The sequence below is a fragment of the Myxine glutinosa genome, chromosome 5 (assembly GCF_964187855.1).
Source record: "Myxine glutinosa chromosome 5, kmMyxGlut1.1, whole genome shotgun sequence".
NCBI classification, from domain to species: Eukaryota; Metazoa; Chordata; class Myxini; order Myxiniformes; family Myxinidae; genus Myxine; species Myxine glutinosa.
In genome coordinates this window covers 40,579,022-40,597,904 of record NC_136265.1, presented here as the reverse complement: position 1 = coordinate 40,597,904, position 18,883 = coordinate 40,579,022, and the positions used below count along the sequence as shown (strand labels likewise).

At 45.0% G+C, this 18,883-nt stretch overlaps 2 protein-coding genes across 3 annotated transcripts in view; one reads left to right on the top strand and one right to left on the bottom strand.

The window, feature by feature from the left end:
- Positions 1-236: 236 nt before the first annotated feature.
- Positions 237-18,883, top strand: part of LGALS3BP (galectin 3 binding protein) — a 79,720-nt gene continuing 61,073 nt past the window's right edge. Inside the window, 1 exon segment of the mRNA XM_068117277.2 lies at positions 237-778. The gene's annotated coding sequence lies outside the window, so the exon portion shown is untranslated.
- Positions 383-15,385, bottom strand: LOC137427653 (chitin-binding domain protein cbd-1). 2 transcript variants are annotated; one of them, XM_078777939.1, is made up of 4 exons: positions 15,322-15,385; positions 5,510-5,680; positions 5,380-5,401; positions 383-1,644 (listed from the first exon to the last, which is right to left on the bottom strand). In XM_078777939.1, exons 2-4 carry the CDS (start codon positions 5,570-5,572, stop codon positions 1,325-1,327), a joined length of 405 nt encoding a protein of 134 aa, XP_078634065.1. In that variant the 5' UTR covers positions 5,573-5,680; positions 15,322-15,385; the 3' UTR covers positions 383-1,324. The 2 variants fall into 2 exon arrangements, with proteins under 2 accessions (XP_078634065.1, XP_078634064.1); XM_078777938.1 differs by lacking the exon at positions 15,322-15,385 and adding an exon at positions 5,800-5,881.

Below are 18,883 nucleotides of genomic sequence, written 5' to 3'. Positions count from 1 at the left end.
CTCTCCAGGGGGAATAAAATATGTTAATGATGACATCATAGGTGCCTCCATTATGACGTCATAATTTGACAAGTACAAAACTTCATCCGATCAAGATGAAATTTTTTGAGCGTCATGTAGGCATAAATTGGTGGAGAAAAAAATAATAATGATGACGTCACCGGTCACGTGGTTCGGCCGCCATATTTGTTTTAACACAAAAGCCTTAAAAATCACTGAAAATACATCCTGGCGAGGGTTTGCAATCTCTGATTGCTCTTTCTTGTTTATTTCATTGTAATATATATGTATGTATATATCACAGAATACTCAGGGATGTGCAAGTACATTTGCCACTGTATTCATGGTAACACTTTCGGTGAGATGAACACAACTCAGAAGGTGATGGAGCAGCTATTTTATTTTTCCATTACAGCAAGAAAAATAAACACACAAAAGCAACGAACAGAACACTCCCCCTCAGTTGAACAGGAGATAGGTTATCACGTTATCTCACTGATAACTCCAGACCACAAAATGCAAGCCCTTTAAACATTAACCAGATCCTGACAGCACTCTCAGGGACGAGGCCATCCCATTACAGAGAGACGTATTTAATGGTGTAAAGCAAAGCAATTCGATCGTCCAGTTACATCACAAGAAGCCAACAAGTATTCCTCAATCAGGGAATTTTTGGACCATCGTGATTATCTCATTCCGACTACGTTCCCGGTCCTCCGAGGATCATGGCAATGATTTGAGAAGAAACATACGACGCATTAACTTGTTTGCGGTCACGGTAAGGGAAGTCGATTTATTTTCCCAAAAGTGAAGTTCAAATGATCGTGGAGTCCAATATATGGTGATTGACAAATATGTCCGCCATGTAAATACACTGAGTTTGTAAAGTTGCGCTGTACTACACTGAAAAATTTGCTTTATTTGTCTTGTCGTTGCCATTTCTTGATGACTCCTTAATTATTTATACCTTAGGACCAATAAATAAATAATTATATAACTAAAGAATCCTTATTTATTTTTTATTTATTTATTGATCCTCAACTTAGCTGCCTCGGGGATTTGATTGGAAATGATTTCAACATTTGCAGAAGCAGCGATCATCCGCAAAGGTGATTTAACGGATTTGTTTAATTATTCCCCTTGTAGGTTACATTATTGTAATTGTCGTTACAAGACGTTCCAAAACCTGTAATAAAATGGATTGATATCACGTGATTAATGTTTTTATTTCTTTACTTTTGGAAAACATTTGGGTAATGCTATACTTGTCTGACTTGCACTAGTAATTGCGTTATGCAGTGGGATCGTAGCTCCGGTGGTGGTGTTATACCTGAGGGGTGGCCCAGTCGCACTGGTCTTTAAGTGGGTCGTACACAAGATTACCTGGACAAGACATTATATGTGTGGCGTCCTGAAAGCAGGAATAATATTGGTGAGGGTTATTGGGATAAACATAGTTTCCATCAGCTTTTCCTTTGCAGAATCCAGTGTTGTCCCAGTCGCACCGCTCGATCGCTTCGTTGAACACGAGGTTGGCTGGGCAGGTGAAGTTGAACGCGTTCCCGCCAAAACACCTCCAGAAATAGTGATTGTCCTCTGGATCGACGTAGAAACCATCGCGTCTCGTTGTACAGTCGAAGCTCTCTGCGAAGAGCAAAAACAGCATCGGTTCAGTCCGTGGTCGACACCCGTAACATTGAGATGCTCGCAAGTTGAGAAAATGACGCCATTTAACCAGGTTGTTGCTGTTTATTTCATGAAACTGACCAATCAAATATCATGCGCCTGTCCCGCAACAATTGATTGGTCATTTTCAAAGAAATAAACAACATATTGAAGCATGCGTCAATCATATTTTTACCAGTAACACTTGGTCCCTATAATATGGAGGCAATTGTTGCCAAGGTCACGTTGATTCAATATTTACCTCCGCTACCAAAGGTGGAAGGATGCACTCCTGTCTGTTTGTGAACAGGATATCTCAAAGAGTTGTGGATGGATTCGGACGACATTTGGTGGACAGGTGGAGTATGTGACAAGGAAGAATTTATTCGATTTTGGTGAAGATCTGAATATGCATCCAGACATGAGAATTTTTTTTTTTTTTAAACGATTCTTCACCATTGAGTGATGGGGCTAAAACCAACACATAGCAGGATATCTCAAAAAGTTGTGGATGGATTCGGACGATATTTGGTGGACAGGTGGAGTATGTGACAAGGAAGAATTTATTCGATTTTGGTGAAGATCTAAATATGCATCCAGATATGAGAATTATTTAATTTCTTTAATGATTCTTCACCATTGCGTGATAGGGCTAAAACCAACACATAGCAGGATATCTCAAGAAGTTGTGGATGGATTCGGCCGACATTTGGTGGACAGGTTGAATATGTGGCAAGGAAGAATGTATTCGATTTTGGGGAAGATCTGAATATGCATCCAGATATGATAATTATTTAATTTCTAAATGATTCTTCACCATTGAGTGATCAGGCTGAAACCAACACATAGCAGGATATCTCAAAAGGTTGTGGATGGATTCGAACGAAATTTGTTGGACAGGTTGACTATGTGACAAGGAAGAATTTATTCGATTTTGGTGAAGATCTGAATATGCATCCAGATATGAGAATTATTTATTTTTTTAAATGACCACAATTGAGTGATCGGGCTAAAACCAACACATAGCAGGATATCTCAAAAAAGTTGTGGATGGATTTGGACGAAATCTGGTGGGCAGGTGGAGTATGCGACAATGAAGAATTTATTCGATTTTGGTGAAGATCTGAATATGCATCCAGATATGAGAATTATTTAATTTTTTTAATGATTCTTCACCATTGAGTGATAGGGCTAAAACCAACACATAGCAGGATATCTCAAAAAGTTGTGGATGTATTTGGACAAAGTTTGGTGGACAGCTGGAGTATGTGGCAAGGAAGAAGTTATTCGATTTTGGTGAAGATCTGAATATGCATCCAGATATGAGAATTTTTTTTTTTTTAATGATTCTTCACCATTGAGTGATGGGGCTAAAACCAACACATAGCAGGATATCTCAAAAGGTTGGCGATGGATTCGGACGAAGTTTGGTGGACAGGTTGAGTTTGTGACAAGGAAGGATTTGTTCAATTTTGGTGAAGATCTGAATATGCATCCAGATATGAGAATTATTTAATTTTTTTAATGATTTTCACCAATGAGTGACGGGGCTAAAACCAACACATCGCAGGATATCTCAAAACGTTGTCGATGGATTCGGACGAAATTTGGTGGACAGGTTGAGTATGTGACAAGGAAGAAATTATTCGATTTTGGTGAAGATCTGAATATGCATCCAGATATGAGAAGTATTTAATTTTTTTAATGATTCTTCACCATTGAGTGATGGGGCTAAAGCCAACACATCGCAGGATATCTCAAAAAGTTGTCGATGGATTCGGACGAAATTTGGTGGACAGGTTGAGTATGGGACAAGGAAGAATTTATTCCATATTTGGTGAAGATCTGAACATGCATTCGGATATGAGAATTTATTTTTTTTCATGATTCTTCACCATTGGGAGATAGGGCTAAAACCAACATATAGCAGGATATCTCAAATATGTATGGACGGATTTGAACGAAACTTGGTGGACAGGTTGCATGTGTGACAAGGAAGAATCCCTTCAATTTTGGTGAAGATCCGGATCAGATAATTTTTGAAGTGATTCTTCACCATTGAATGATAGAGCTAAAACCGATATATAGCACGATATCTCAAAATGTTATGGAGGAATTATGATAAATCCACGTGGACGAGTTGGTTTGGCGACAAGAACAAGCCAATTCGATTTTGGGTCAAATCTGGAACCGGATCCGTGAGATACAAAGCGTAAACATTTCAGCCTGGCGGAGGTTGCTCTCTACCGAGTGCTGTTCTGACCCCACTGGGGAGCCAGTGGCAAGCCCCCTCATCCCCCCAGGTGTAACTAATTGCCCAGGAAGCAGCTTTTTGTTAAAATCTAACTTCCTCACATGGATTGTACCTGGATTTCAACGGTCAACTTGGTTGACCACTGAAGTCCAAATGGACTGGGCCGCTTAATCGTTATAGTATTCACTCTGAGCCGAGGACAAAGCATGGACAAGCAACCATATGTGGCAACCATAGCGCAGGCCTTAAAGGGCCTAATGGCCTCCTCTTATGTTGAAATTCCTTGTAAGAAGCTCAATGGAATACTGCTCTCCCCTCTGGGCCGGTGCTCCTGCCTCACACCTCGCTCGGCTTCACGCTGTTGAAACCAAAGCTTTCAGAATCATTGGAATCTCCCGTGATGAAGCTAACTCCAAGGGCCTTTCACTGACTCACCGCAGGCAGGTTGGTGGTCTTTCTGTCTTCTACCGACTCCTCTCCGGCCTTGCTCCTCCAGCTCTCTCTGGGCTTTGTCACCCAAATATTCCTACAGGTCGCACAAGAGCTGCCTGCAACCCTCTTGTGGTTAAACTGCCAAAATCAAGACTCTCTGCTCACCTTCACTCCTTCATTCCTCTTTTCTCCCGCCTCTGGAACAAACTCCCTCACCCCCTTCAATCCCACTCCCCCCTCCAGGTCTTTAAAACAGCTGTTCACCACCATATCTTATCTTCCCCCATCCAAAACCTTCATCTTTTCTACCCCCGTTAATTCACCCCAGATACACTTTTATGAAATACAGACTTCTTTCCTGGAAGTCCTAGCAGTCAGTGTCCATGTGTTTTATAACTCTGCCTCCCTCCCCCCTTCCCATTCCTTCTCCCCCCAAGCCCTCTCCCTCCCACAGATCTCCCGATGTCCCTGTTCTCTCCTGTTGTACTTGTGTGCTTCCCCATCTCTCCCTATCTCGTCTCCCGTTCCCTTTATCATATGTTTTATGTGTCAGTTTTTTTTTTTTTGTGATTAATGTTAGCTCTTACATGAGCCTCCACCTTGTATCCCCAAAAGAAAAAAAGAAAAAAGGGAAATCATATTACTGTATCATTATAACTAATAACGCAAACATGAGAGTGGTTCGAATTTGACCCGGAAGGTGTTTCTAATCGTAAAAGATGGATTAGATTGTTTCTTTACAGCCGTTTTGTTCACTTCGAAGCATGGGCTGAAAATTCAAGATGGCGGCAAGTGAGATACCAAAGTTAGTGGAACGACGAAGAAATACTTAATTTAACGTCAATTAAAACACAAAATGGATTGAAACTCAGAGACGATTACCTGTATATATCGGTTATATACCTAAGTTCATGTCAAATGTCGAAATATTCCACCATGTTGTTTCTCAGCCAGTTCAAGATTATTTACTGAACAGCATCATCAACCGAATAATGATTACCGGAATGAAAAGAAATCGATAACCTTACCAGATCTATCACCAACAGCAACCTGGAAAGAGAAATAACGAACATTGTGTTACCATGAGCGTACATGACGTCACGGGTGTATACGTGACGTGTCTGTCGTGGTGCGCAATACAAGTCGTATATGTATTACCTGTTGCATGAGAAGCAGAGAAGAGGAGACGAGGAATACCGCAAGCATGTAGATGTGGCCCATGATTATACTTTGTGCTTGTGTCGACCTGTGTGTGTCCTAAGTCTGCTTGTTGTCGTACTATGGCGGACGCTTTATATACCCACCGCTCGAGCAAGTCTTCAACGTAATCTGGGGATATAAAATTTCCCATTTTTTTATTTATTGCTTTTATCATGGAAACTGACATGATAATAAACCAGAGGGATTTGAATATGCGCCATTAAAAGTTTTTTTTTTTTTTTTTTTACCCTGCAATTGCAAGAAGTTGCTTGTATATGGTATTTATGGTCAAGGATCTTCTGATGTTTTGATCTTGACTTCAGTGTTTCTAAACCTCTTTGGTGTCAGGGTGAGAAATAAAGATAAGATTGGAAAAAGTTCGTCAGAATAATAAATAGTGGGTGTGGAATGATGGGTGTGGACATAGTAGAAGTTGAAATGACAAACAATTCGAAGATATTTTCATGTTTTATTGCCTTTTCTTCAGCCTTGACAAACTTTTATTGAGGCTTGTTTGAATGGAAGTGTGACAAAACTTTGCCCAAGCTCATTAGTTATTGCTTTTTACCACTCTGTCTATCTCAGACGAGACAAATTGAGATGTCTTGTCCATTTGCTTTGATATTGTCATCAACCTTGATAATGTCATTATGGTGACCCACATTTGAATAACGTCCGTCCGCGCAACAAAAATGGTTCCCATATCTGAATATAGCTGGACCTATATCTGAATAGAGCAGGGCCTATATCTGAATAGAGCAGGGCCTATATCTGAATAGAGCAGGGCCTATATCTGAATAGTGCAGGGCCTATATCTGAATAGTGCAGGGCCTATATCTGAATAGAGCTGGGCCCATATCTGTATAATACTGTTCTATAAGTACATCTGCAATCAGGATGGCCTTGTATGGACTTTGGAATATTGGATGATGTAAGTCTTTGGTGTTTATTACCTCTGTCACCAAAGGTGGATGGAGGTTATGTTTTCACCACATGTCTGTCTGTCCGTTTGTCCGTTTGTGAACAAGATATCTCAAAACGTTGTGGACGGATTCGGACGAACTTTGGCAGAAATGTAGCGTATGTGACAAGGACGAAATGATTAGATTTTAGTGAAGATCCGGATTCGGATCAGTCTCGTATAATCTTTTAAGTGATTCTTCACTGTTGAGAGATAGGCCAAAAACGATATATAACATCATATTTAATACCCACACAATGCATACCTACCTTTCACGTGCAGTGAATTTCACGTCCCTGCGCAGACAAACAGAGAAACAGACAGACGAACAAATGGACCCAAATGCAATATCCTCTCCTCTGGCGACGGTAGCAATCTACTGGTGTGTCTACTGACAGTGTGGGAAGGTGGTGAGTCACTGAGACCCGTTTTGAAGCCATGTCGATGGGTAAAGTAAAGTACGTACAGGGATATAGGAGAAAATGTTGAACGGATAACACGAGAGAACTTCCACTCATAACAGATATGCACGAACAACTGATACCGGAAGTAGTGCAACGCTAAACGTGAGAGAGTAATTCGCGGAGGTATGTAGTCCGTTCTGACCAATGACGTAATAGAGAGTTTTACACCATAAAAAAACACAGTCAGTTTGTGTGTTTGTCTGTCCCCCTTCATAAGGGTGGGTTTTAAAGGCCAATCTTTTAACACGAATGTGTGTTCACTACGGACTATTTTTGAGGGTAAAACAAACTCGAAAAACATTTTCCGTTAAAGTGTAATTACGTCTCTTCTATTGGAATTGTAGACGGTGGCTTGCAAACCGAGCCTCAAAGGCGGTGTACAGAAACGTCCAGATCCAAAAAGGCCCATTTGCTTTCTTTTTCCATTTCAATTGGAAATCGAATGCCCGGGAATACCCGGACAAGTTGCCCCAGGTTGGTGACTGTGCGCAATGAAAATTAATTAATTAATCTACTACATCTACACCAAGATGAAAACTTTCAAGTGAGAAAGTTTGTTATTTAACCTCTCATAGGATAACGTGCACATTGCCTTCTTCATGGACATCTGTGGAACACCTGCTGGACGCGTTGCCACACATGGTAAATAATTGGCACCTGACATTTTATGGCTTTTTTTTTTTTTTTTTTTTGTATACAAGATCGAGGCTCGTGAAAGAGCGAACATTAATCACACAGAAAGACAAACAGACACATAAAACAAATAACATCGGGAGCGGTAGACAAGATGGGGAGGGGGAAGGACACAAACACAACATTTGAGAGCAGGGACCGAGAGACATGGAGACATCGAGAGATCTGTGGGAGGGAGAGGGCTTTGGGGGGGAGGCATGTGAAGGGGGGGGGGGGTGGGAGAGGTATAAACATATGGACACTGCCAGGATTTCCAGGAAAGAAGTTGGAATTTCAAACAAGGTGGATCTGGGGTGAATTAGTGGGGGTAGAAAAGATCAAGGTTTTGGATGGGGGAAGATAAGAGATGGTGGTGAACAGCTGTTTTAAAGACCTGGAGGGAGGAGAGGGATTGAAGGGAGTGTGGGAGTTTGTTCCAGAGGCGGGAGAAAAGAGGAATGAAAGAGTGAAGGTGAGCAGAGAGCCGAGATTTCGGAAGTTTAACCATCAGAGGGTTGCTGGCAGATCTTGTGCGACCTGTAGGAATATTTGGGGGACAGAGCACAGAGAGAGCTGGGGGAGCAAGGCCGGAGAGGAGTCGGTAGAAGACAGAAAGACCACCTACCTGCCTGCGGTGAGTGAGTGAAAGGCCCTCAGAGATAGCTTCATCGCGGGAGATTCCAATGATTTTGAAAGCTTTGGATTCAACAGCGTGAAGCCGAGCCAGGTGTGAGGCAGGAGCACCAGCCCATAGGGGAGAACAGTATTCCATTGAGCTGCGGATGAAATCCTTGTATGTGGTGAGGAGCTCAGGTGTGCCGAGGAAGGACTTCGCACGACGGAGGATGCCCAGTCGGCGACTGGCTTTGGAGGCCAGCTTGGAAATGTGGTTTTCCCAAGAAAGATCATGGCAGATAGTGAGACCCAAAAGCTTGAGCGACAGAACTTCTTGGAGAGGATTGTTGAGAAAGTAGATGGGAGGGTTGTCCAGTCGATCTTTTCGGAGAGACATAGTAAGAGAGTGAGATTTGTCAGGATTGAAAGACATGTTCCACTTGTTTGACCAGTCTGTGATTATGTCCAGGTCTTCAGAGAGTGAGGAGGCTGCAGACTGCCGATCTGAGGGAAGAGGAATGGAGCGGCAGAGAGTGGAGTCATCAGCAAAGAGATAAAGAGGATTCTCCAGAGAGTCGGAGAGATCATTGATAAAGACCAGAAAAAGCACAGGGCCCAGCACACTTCCTTGGGGAACTCCGGCCTGAACAGGAAGGGGAGATGAGAGAAATCCATTCAGGGCCACACGTTGACTACGACCAGAGAGGAAGTCCGCAAGCCATGCATGGAGATTTCCATGGATACCATAGGAGGAGAGTTTGGTGAGAAGAGCTGGGTGCCAGACCGTATCAAAGGCCCATGATATGTCAAGGGAGACAGCTCTGATTTCCTGTTTGGCATTGAGGACCTCCATCCATTGTTGAGACAGCAGAAGCAGCATGTCCAGAGTAGAGTGACCTGGTCTGAAACCAAATTGATGATCAGAGATCAAGCCATTGGAGAAGAGGAAAGATTTCATATCCGAAGCAATGATGGATTCCATGACTTTGCTGATAATTGGGAGCAGGCTGATTGGTCTGTAGTTGCAAGGATCTGTTTTTGCACCTTTTTTGTGTAAAGCGGTAATGTTAGCTGATTTCCAGGATGCTGGCAGATGACCTTGAGCAAAAGATAGGGTGAAAAGAACAGAGAGAGGGTGAGATAGAGCGGCAGAGCAGGATTTTAGGACCCGTGGGCTGATGCCGTCTGGTCCAGTTGCAGAATCAGAGTCGAGGTTTGACAAAAACTCCTCCACCTTGTCAGGAGAGAAGGACACAGAGTCCAGGAGCAGTTGGGTTCGACTGGGAAAGGTGGGAACAGAGAGAGATGGGTTTGGGACTAAGGATTTTGAGGCGAACACAGAGTTGAGGCATTCGGCTTTGTCACGTGCGATGTCAACTGTGTGGCCATTTGAGGTAAGGGAGGGGATGGAGGGGGAACAAACACCAGAAACGGATTTGACCAGACGCCACCAGGATTTGGAGGAAGGAGACAGGTTTGAGAGTTCATTCTTGAGTGAGGAGAGATAGTGCTTCCTGGCACTCCTGAGGGTAGACACACACTTGTTCCGAGCTTGGTGTAAGGAACTGAGATTGCCTTCAGTTGGATTAGCTTTCCAAGAGGCAAAGGCAAGTTGTTTCAGGGCAACTGCCTCACCACAAGATTCAGTGTACCATGGACGGGAGGAAGGGTAAGACAACTGAAGGCGAGATGGGATAAATCTGTGCATGAGAGAGATCAGTTTGCTTTGGAAGAATTCCCAGGAAGAATTGATGTCAGAGGCAGTGGAGATGGGAGACCAATCCAGACGATTGATGGCTGCTTGAAGACCGTCCCAGTCGGCCTGAGTGAAATGCCAGACTCGTCGACGCTGAGGAGGCTCTCTGAGAATGGCCAGAGAGATGTCCACTTTGACAAGCACATGATCAGAAGAACCGATTGGAGCAGAAGAAGAGCAGCAGACATTAGCAGGGAAGTTTGTCATAACCAAGTCTAGAAGAGAAGATACTCCATTGGCTGAGATCCGGGTCGGGAAATTGACAGATTGTGTCAATCCCAGTGAGTCACAGAAGTCCTTTGCTGAGGCTTGGTGCAATGACTCACCTGCACTCAGTAGTTATCTTTATCATTTGAAGTCAGAGTACTTTGATCTTTTACCTGTTTTTTTATTGTGTCACCTGGCATCTTAGAATACACATCTTCAGCAAACACTGTGACTTTTATGTTCTGTTAGGGGAATGCGAATGGGCTGCCATTTTGAAAGTTATTGGGGTCCATCATAGGTTTTACCTACTTCCCTGAGGGTGGTAAGGGTCGATTATGAAGTGTACCTTTTTGATGGAACTTGATGGAAACAAGTTGGTAGAAGTTGATTATACTCCACTGGGGAGGCTGATCCAAGGAGAGGCTATTTGGGGGGAAAAGGAGGAGGCATGGTAATTTGTATGAAGGGAAGGTAAGGCAGAAAGGGTAACGAGTAGAAGCTAGACAGGTGTTACGAATGGACGGAGCACTGACTGTGGTAGTAGCGGTAGAAGAGGCACAGGGAAGATGCTCGATGTTGGGCCAAAGATTTGAGATGGTTCGACAAGGTAGGATTGTTCATCAGTCGGACAGTCTTGGCATCGGTATCCAGAATACCAATGACTGATGGAGGAGCGCCGCCCCAGACATGGGAGCAGTATTCCATCACCAGTTTGACTTGAGATTTGTAGAGGTTGAGAAGCTGATGAGAGCTCTGAAGAGGAAACCTGGAGGCAGATTAAGGATGTGGGGCTTCCAGGAGAGATTGCTGGAGATGGTGACATCGGGTATATTAATAGAGGAGGACTTCCGGAGTTGAGATCTGCAGATGAGAAGAGGAGGTGTGTTGATCTTACTTGGATTTATTTTTATTTTTTTTGTATACTGAATCGAGGCTCGTGAAAGAGCTAACATTTATTTCACAAACAAATCAACCAGACAAACAAAATATACAAAAAGAGGGAGCGGAAGACAAGATGGGGAGAGAAGGGGAAGCACACAACCACAACATTTGAGAGCAGGGAGAAGTGTGGGAGGGAAAAGGCTTGGGGGGAGGAGGCATGGGAAGGCGGGGGGGGGGTGGGGGGAGAGGCATAAAACACAAGGGGACCGAAATTAGCGGGGGTAGAAAAGATCAAGGTTTTGGATGGGGGAGGATAAGAGATGGTGGTGAACAGCTGTTTTAAAGACCTGGAGGGTGGAGTGGGATTGAAGAGAGTGAGGGAGTTTGTTCCAGAGGCGGGAGAAAAGAGGCATGAAGGAGTGAAGGTGAGCAGAAAGTCTTGATTTTGGCAGTTTAACCATAAGAGGGTTGCAGGCAGATCTTGTGCGACCTGTAGGAATATTTGGGGGACAGAGCCCAGAGAGAGGTGGGGGGGGGGGCAAGGCCAGAGAGGAGTCGGTAGAAGACGGAAAGACCACCAACCTGCCTGCGGTGAGTGAGTGAAAGGCCCTTGGAGTTAGCTTCATCGTGGGAGATTCCAATGATTCTGAACGCTTTGGTTTCAACAGTGTGAAGATGAGCTAGGTGTGAGGCAGGAGCACCAGACCAGAGGGGAGAGCAGTATTCCATAGAGCTGCGGATGAAAGCCGTGTATGTGGTGAGGAGCTCAGGTGTGCCAAGGAAGGACTTCGCACGACGGAGGATGCCCAGTCGGCGACTGGCTTTGGAGGCCAGATTTGAAATGTGGTTTTCCCAGGAAAGATCATGGCAAATAGTGAGACTCAAAAGCTTGAGTGACAGAACTTCTTGGAGAGGATTATTCAGAAAGTGGATGGGAGGGTTGTCCAGTCGGTCTTTTCGGAGAGACATCGTAAGAGTGTGAGATTTATCAGGATTGAAAGACATGTTCCATTTGTTTGCCCAGTCTGTGATTTTGTCCAGGTCTGCAGAGAGTGAGGAGGCTGCAGACTGCCGATCTGAGGGATGAGGAATGGAGCGAGAGAGAGAGTAGAGTCGTCAGCAAAGAGATAGAGAGGATTTTCAAGAGAGTCAGAGAGATCATTGATGAAGACCAGAAAAAGCACAGGGCCCAGAACACTACCTTGGGGAACTCCAGCCTGAACAGGAAGAGGAGATGAGAGAAACCCATTCAGGGCCACACGTTGACTACGACCAGAGAGGAGGTCCACCAGCCATGCGTGGAGATTTCCATGGATACCAAAGGAGGAGAGTTTGGTGAGCAGAGCAGGGTGCCAGACCGTATCGAAGGCACGTGAAATGTCAAGGGAGACAGCTCTAATTTCCTGTTTGGCGTTGAGGACCTCCATCCATTGTTGAGAAAGCAGAAGCAGCATGTCCAGAGTAGAGTGACCAGGTCTGAAACCAAATTGATTATCAGAGATCAAGCCATTGGAGAAGAGGAAAGATTTCATATCTGAAGCAATGATGGATTCCATGACTTTGCTGGTAATTGGGAGAAGGCAGATTGGTCTGTAGTTGCTAGGATCTGTTTTTGCACCTTTTTTGTGCAAAGCGGTGATGTTGGCTGATTTCCAAGCAGATGGCAGATGATCTTGAGCAAAAGAGAGGGTGAAGAGAACAGAAAGAAGGAGTGAAAGAGCGGAAGAACATGATTTTAGGACCCGTGGGCTGATGCCGTCAGGACCAGTTGCAGAATCAGAGTCGAGGGTTGACAGAAACTTTTCCACCTTGTCAGGAGGAAAGGACACAGAGTCCAGGAGCAGCTGGGTACGACTGGGTACGGTGGGTACAGAGAGGGATGGGTTTGGGACACAAGATTTAGAGGCAAACACTGAGTTGAGGCATTCAGCCTTTTCACGTGCGGAGTCAGCCGTTAAGCCGTTTGAGGTGAGGGAGGGGATGGAGGGGGAACATACACCAGAAACAGATTTGACCAGATGCCACCAGGATTTGGAAGAGGGAGACAGATAAGAGAGTTCGGTCTTGAGAACGGTGAGATATTGTTTCCTGGCTCTCCTGAGGGTGGACACACACTTGTTTCGGGCTTTGTGAAAGGAAATGAGATTTCCTTCCGTTGGATTTGCTTTCCAGGAGACGAAAGCAAGTTGTTTCAGGGCAACAGCCTCACCACAAGATTCCGTGTACCATGGACGGCAGGAAGGGTATGACAACTGAAGACGCGATGGGATAAATCTGTGCATGAGAGAGAGCAATTTACTTTGAAAGAATTCCCAGGATGAGGTGATGTCAGAGGCGGTGGAGATGGGAGACCAGTCCAGATGATTGATGGCTGCTTGAAGACCGTGCCAGTTGGCCTGAGTGAAATGCCAGACTCGTCGACGCTGAGGAGGCTCTCTGAGAATGGTCAGAGAGATGTCCACCCATGATATAAGGAAGATTGGAGTCTTGGACTGATTGAAGGAGACAAGGTTGGCGGAGCCCCATTGGAGGATTAGATTGAGATCACAACTGATGGAGGTGACAGTTGAGAGGTTATCGGCAGTAAGAGACTGGGAGGAGGTGTACTTGGATTTATAAATGCTGGACGAGTGAAAGATGGAGTTGTCGGCAAAATAATGGACAGGGTTGTTCGTAGCTGTGAGGTCATTGATGAAAATAAGAAAGGAGGAGGGTGGGATGATAGAACATTGAGAGACACCAAATTTAATGTGGTGGGGGTCAGAGAGGGCACCATCAACGCAGGTAGAGCTAGATCGCCCGGTGAGGAAGCTGGAAAGCCAGCTTGGTGAGGCAGGTAGATTACCTACCTCCCATGTAGATCATTTTTGAGGCAGTCAGGTTCTCTTTTTACCTGCAAAATGTCACAGGTCGACAAGAGCTTCACGTTGCTGTTGTTGTTGTTGGAGTTCTTGTTTGGCGTCAATTTTTGAAATGTGCACTCATTGGTCGGACAGCTGCTGGACCACACCCACATCTGTAATCTTTCTACCCCCTTTGACGATAACCGCCGACCCATGATCTTTTGTAGCCCCATTGACCCTAACCGCTACCCATGATCCTTTGTAGCCCCATTGACCCTAACCACCTACCCATGATCTTTTCTAGCCTAATTAACCCTAATAAATACCCATGATCCTTTCTAGCACCATTGCTCCGAACTGCTACCCATGATCTTTTCTAGCCCCATTGACGATAATCGCCTACCCATGATCCTTTCTAGCACCATTGCTCCTAACTGCTACCCATGATCTTTTCTAGCCCCATTGACGATAATCGCCTACCCATGATCCTTTCTCGCACCATTGCTCCTAACAGCTACCCATGATCTTTTCTAGCCCCATTGCTCCTAACAGCTACCTATGATCTTTTCTAGCCCCATTGCTCCTAACAGCTAGCTATGATCTTTTCTAGCCCAATTAACCCTCATCAATACCCATGATCCTTTCTAGCACCATTGCTCCTAACCACCTACCCAACCATCATTCTGACAGATTACTGTTTCTTCCCAGTCTCTCTCTCCCCTTTCCGATTCAACGAGTACCTTCCTTGTTGTGTCCACCTGTTGCCCCAATATCAGTACGTAGCCCTTTCACCTTTCGTCACTTCATCTTCTTCGAAACTCGGTACAAACAAATAAAAAAACATTCTAACCTGCCACTTTTAACAGCTATTGAGATTAAAAAACAATTCCCAACATCTGTGACACCATTGCTTAGATCGGTCTTTTGGTGACGCTTTCCGTTTGACATCTATATATATAAAGTAGAGTTGGCCTCTGTGTCTGTATCCTGATCTATGTATGATCTCTAAGATCTCGAGAACCCATGGACGGATTTGCGAGCGGAAAGTACTGTTCGACTCGGGATGGTCCCAGGAATGTCACGGAGACATAAACATTTAAAAAATTTCGGGTTTTAAAATTAGCGTATTATTAGCACTAGCAGAAGAGAGAGGGATTCGAAGGGAGGGAGCGCAGCGCTTCTAGCGCTTCTGACTACAGCACACCTTAAAATTAAAAAAACTTCGGGTCTACAATCTCTAAGATCTCGAGAACCCGTGGACGGATTTGCGAGCGGAAAGTACTGTTCGACTCGGGATGGTCCCAGGAATGTCACGGAGACATAAACATTTATAATCACTTGCTAGCGAATAAATAATAACGCATAAATACCTTTCAGCAGCGCGTAAAATAATCTTTCGTTTCAAGTCACTCTCACAAATAGCTTTCCGGAAATGACGGGTCGAAGTGGTCGAGCTGTTAGCATGACGCCTTATCTTTTCAGAGTCCGGGGTTCGAATCACCCCTCTGACATTTATTTTTCGCTTTTATCACGTCCTTTCCCGCACAATTTTTGGGACAGATCCCGTTGAGTGTTTTATTAAAGTTATTGTTTTGTCATTTTCTTATTGTTTTCATGTTTATTTGGCTTGAAACAAAAAAATTATGCCGCCGTTAGGCGTTATGACATCCGATCATAATGCAGCTAATTAGCTTCTAAAAACCAAGAGTCTGCCGTCTATCTTCTATATATATAAAGTAGAGTTGGCCTCTGTGTCTGTATCCTGATCTATGTATGATCTCTAAGATCTCGAGAACCCGTGGACGGATTTGCGAGCGGAAAGTACTGTTCGACTCGGGATGGTCCCAGGAATGTCACGGAGACATAAACATTTAAAAAATTTCGGGTTTTAAAATTAGCGTATTATTAGCACTAGCAGAAGAGAGAGGGATTCGAAGGGAGGGAGCGCAGCGCTTCTAGCGCTTCTGACTACAGCACACCTTAAAATTAAAAAAACTTCGGGTTTTAAAATTAGTGTGTTACGCGTAATTAGCGCTAGCAGAAGAGGGAGGGAATCTAAGGGAGGGAGCGCAGTGCTCCCTCCAGCGCTTCTGTTAGCGTAATTAGCGTATTTCGGAACGTTAATTTTTCAACTTCATTATTCGGAATCAGTACGTCCCAGAGAACCTTCGTAACGTTAATTTTTCAACTTCATCCGATTGACATGGGACCAACGGCATGTGACAAAGAGTGAAACATACAGGCTACATTTATTTGACGACAATGAGTTCCGACTTCCGACCTCGGTGGGATGACAGGCTGAGTCAACCCCCCTGGTGTGAAGGGGGAGGAGGAGGGGAGGGGGAAGAGAAGGGGAGGGGAACGAGGGGGAAGGGGATGGGAGGGGGGAGGGGGAGGGGGAAGGGGGAGGGGGAGGGGGAAGGGGGAGGGGAGGGGGGAGGGGAAAGGGGGGGAGGGGGAGGGGAGGGGCCCTTCTTCCCCTGGGCACCCCCGCACCCTTCCCTCCCCCCTTCCCCTCCCCCCTCCCCCCCCCTTCCCCCTCCCCCCCCATTCCCCTCCCCTCCTCTTCCCCCTCCCCTCCTCCTCCCCCGCTTCCCCCTCCCCCCTCCCCACCGTTCCCCTCCCCTCCTCTTCCCCCTCCCCTCCTCCTCCCACTCCCGTGCAAAGCCGGGTACCTCTGCTAGTTTTAAATATGTTACTACACCTTGAATATAAAATATCACAATATATTGTAGTACCTCGTGGAGATTTGTTACCTCCACCAACGAAAGTGGATGGATGTTATATTTTCACCCCTGTCTGTCTCTATGTTTGTTCGTTTGTGACACGATATCTCAAAAAGTTATGGACAGATTCGGACAAAATTTGGCGGAGAGGTTGGGTTTGTGACAAGGACGAAATGATTAGATTTTGGTGAAGATCCAGATCTGGAAATTTTTAGGTGATTGATTCTTCACCATTAAGAGATAAGGCCAAAAACGATCTATAGCAGGCTAACTCAAAAAGTTATGGACAGATTCGGACAAAATTTGGTGGAGAGGTTTGGTTAGGTGTCAAGAACATGCTGATTCGATTTTGGTTCAGGTCCGAATCCAGATCCGACCTATCAGTGGGATACAAAACTTAAACTGTTCAGCTTCGCAGAAGTGTGCTCTCCACCGAGTGCGTTACGCACAATGAACTTTCTAAGCGTCCAGCACTTTGGAACATGTCCAAGATAAGCGTTTGGATCTTGTCCGAGGCCGCTGCAGTTGACAGAGAGACAAAGGCAGAGGTACAGGTCAAGGTAGGTGATCCATTAAATGTCAGGTTGTAGGTTTCTGAACCCTACTAGAATATGATTGTACCATAGGGTTGTTGTTGTATTCGACTCAGGTCTTGCTTTCATGTGCCATTCGAACTGATACCGATAGCTCCCTGGGGAAAGGTCACGAGTGTCATTGAACCTGGCGTGCCATGCCAAGGCCGCATTATGGGATCAGCCCAGTTTTATATGGCACCGCACGTGCAAATGTGGCATTCCATGAACAAAGGTCGGACGGAAGTTACAAAACCCATTTCGCAAGCGGAACGTGCGGTTTGGATGATGTTGGGAAAGTCCTTGAAGTTAAAACCTGTCCACTTGGAAAGTGTGTTTCATGTGACATTTTTTACCCCCATTGCTCGGCCACGGTGGAAAGTTCTGCACCATGTGGTGGAATGGCAACCCATCGCAAGATTGGCATTGCGACCGAATAGTTATCATGACCTGCTTTTAGTATACTGATGCTATGACAAGGGTATGGCCCTCCGACCACGATCACCACCAACTAAAAAAAAAGTCTTATTTCTACCCATGATCTTTTCTAGCCCCATTGACCCTAACTGCTACCCATGATATTTTCTACCCCCATTAACCCTAAACGCTACCCATGATCTTTTCTAGCCCCATTTACCTTAACCGCTCGCTACCCATGATTTCTTCTAGCCCCATTGACCCTAACCGCTACCCATGATCTTTTCTACCCCCATTGACCCTAACCGCTACCCATGATCTTTTCTACCCCCATTGATGATAACCACTACCCATAATCTTTTCTAGCCCCATTGACCCTAACCCCTAACCATGATCCTTTCTACACCCATTAACCCTAAACGCTACCCACGATCTTTTCTAGCCCCATTTACCCTAACCGCTCGCTACTCGTGATTTTTTCCAGCCCCATTGACCCTAACCGCTACCCATGATCTTTTCTACCCCCATTGAACCTAACCGCTACCCATGATCTTTGCTACCCCCATTGACGATAACCGCTACCCATAATCTTTTCTAGCCCCATTGACCCTAACCCCTAACCATGATCCTTTCTACACCCATTAACCCTAAACGCTACCCACGATCTTTTCTAGCCCCATTTACCCTAACCGCTCGCTACTCGTGATTTTTTCCAGCCCCATTGACCCTAACCGCTACCCATGATCTTTTCTACCCCCATTGAACCTAACCGCTACCCATGATCTTTGCTACCCCCATTGACGATAACCGCTACCCATAATCTTTTCTAGCCCCATTGACTCTAACCCCTACCCATGATCCTTTCTACACCCGTTAACCCTAAACGCTACCCTTGATCTTTTCTAGCCCCATTTACCCTAACCGCTCGCTACCCATGATTTTTTTCTAGCTCCATTGCTCCTAACCGCTACCCATGATCTTTTATACACCCATTGACGATAACCGCCTACCCATGATGTTACATGCTCGGCTAATGTGTAAAACGCAGCGAGGGCTTTACACATTATTAAACCAGAACGAGAGAAAACACGGATAAACAGAGATGTGTGCAACATGCTGGTTATGACACTACAAGTACCCAATCCCTACAGGAGTTTCCGGAGGAGGGAGGGGGTGTCATCTTATTATCCTCATACCTTCTGAAAAAAAATTTGGAG

Excerpts from the sequence above, each read along its gene's own strand:
- LOC137427653 (XM_078777939.1), bottom strand. The coding sequence starts at position 5,572 with ATGGGCCACATCTACATGCTTGCGGTATTCCTCGTCTCCTCTTCTCTG. Across the intron at positions 5,402-5,509 it reads CTCTGCTTCTCATGCAACAG|GTTGCTGTTGGTGATAGATC; the intron begins GTAATACATATA and ends TTCTCTTTCCAG. Across the intron at positions 1,645-5,379 it reads TGCTGTTGGTGATAGATCTG|AGAGCTTCGACTGTACAACG; the intron begins GTAAGGTTATCG and ends TGCTCTTCGCAG.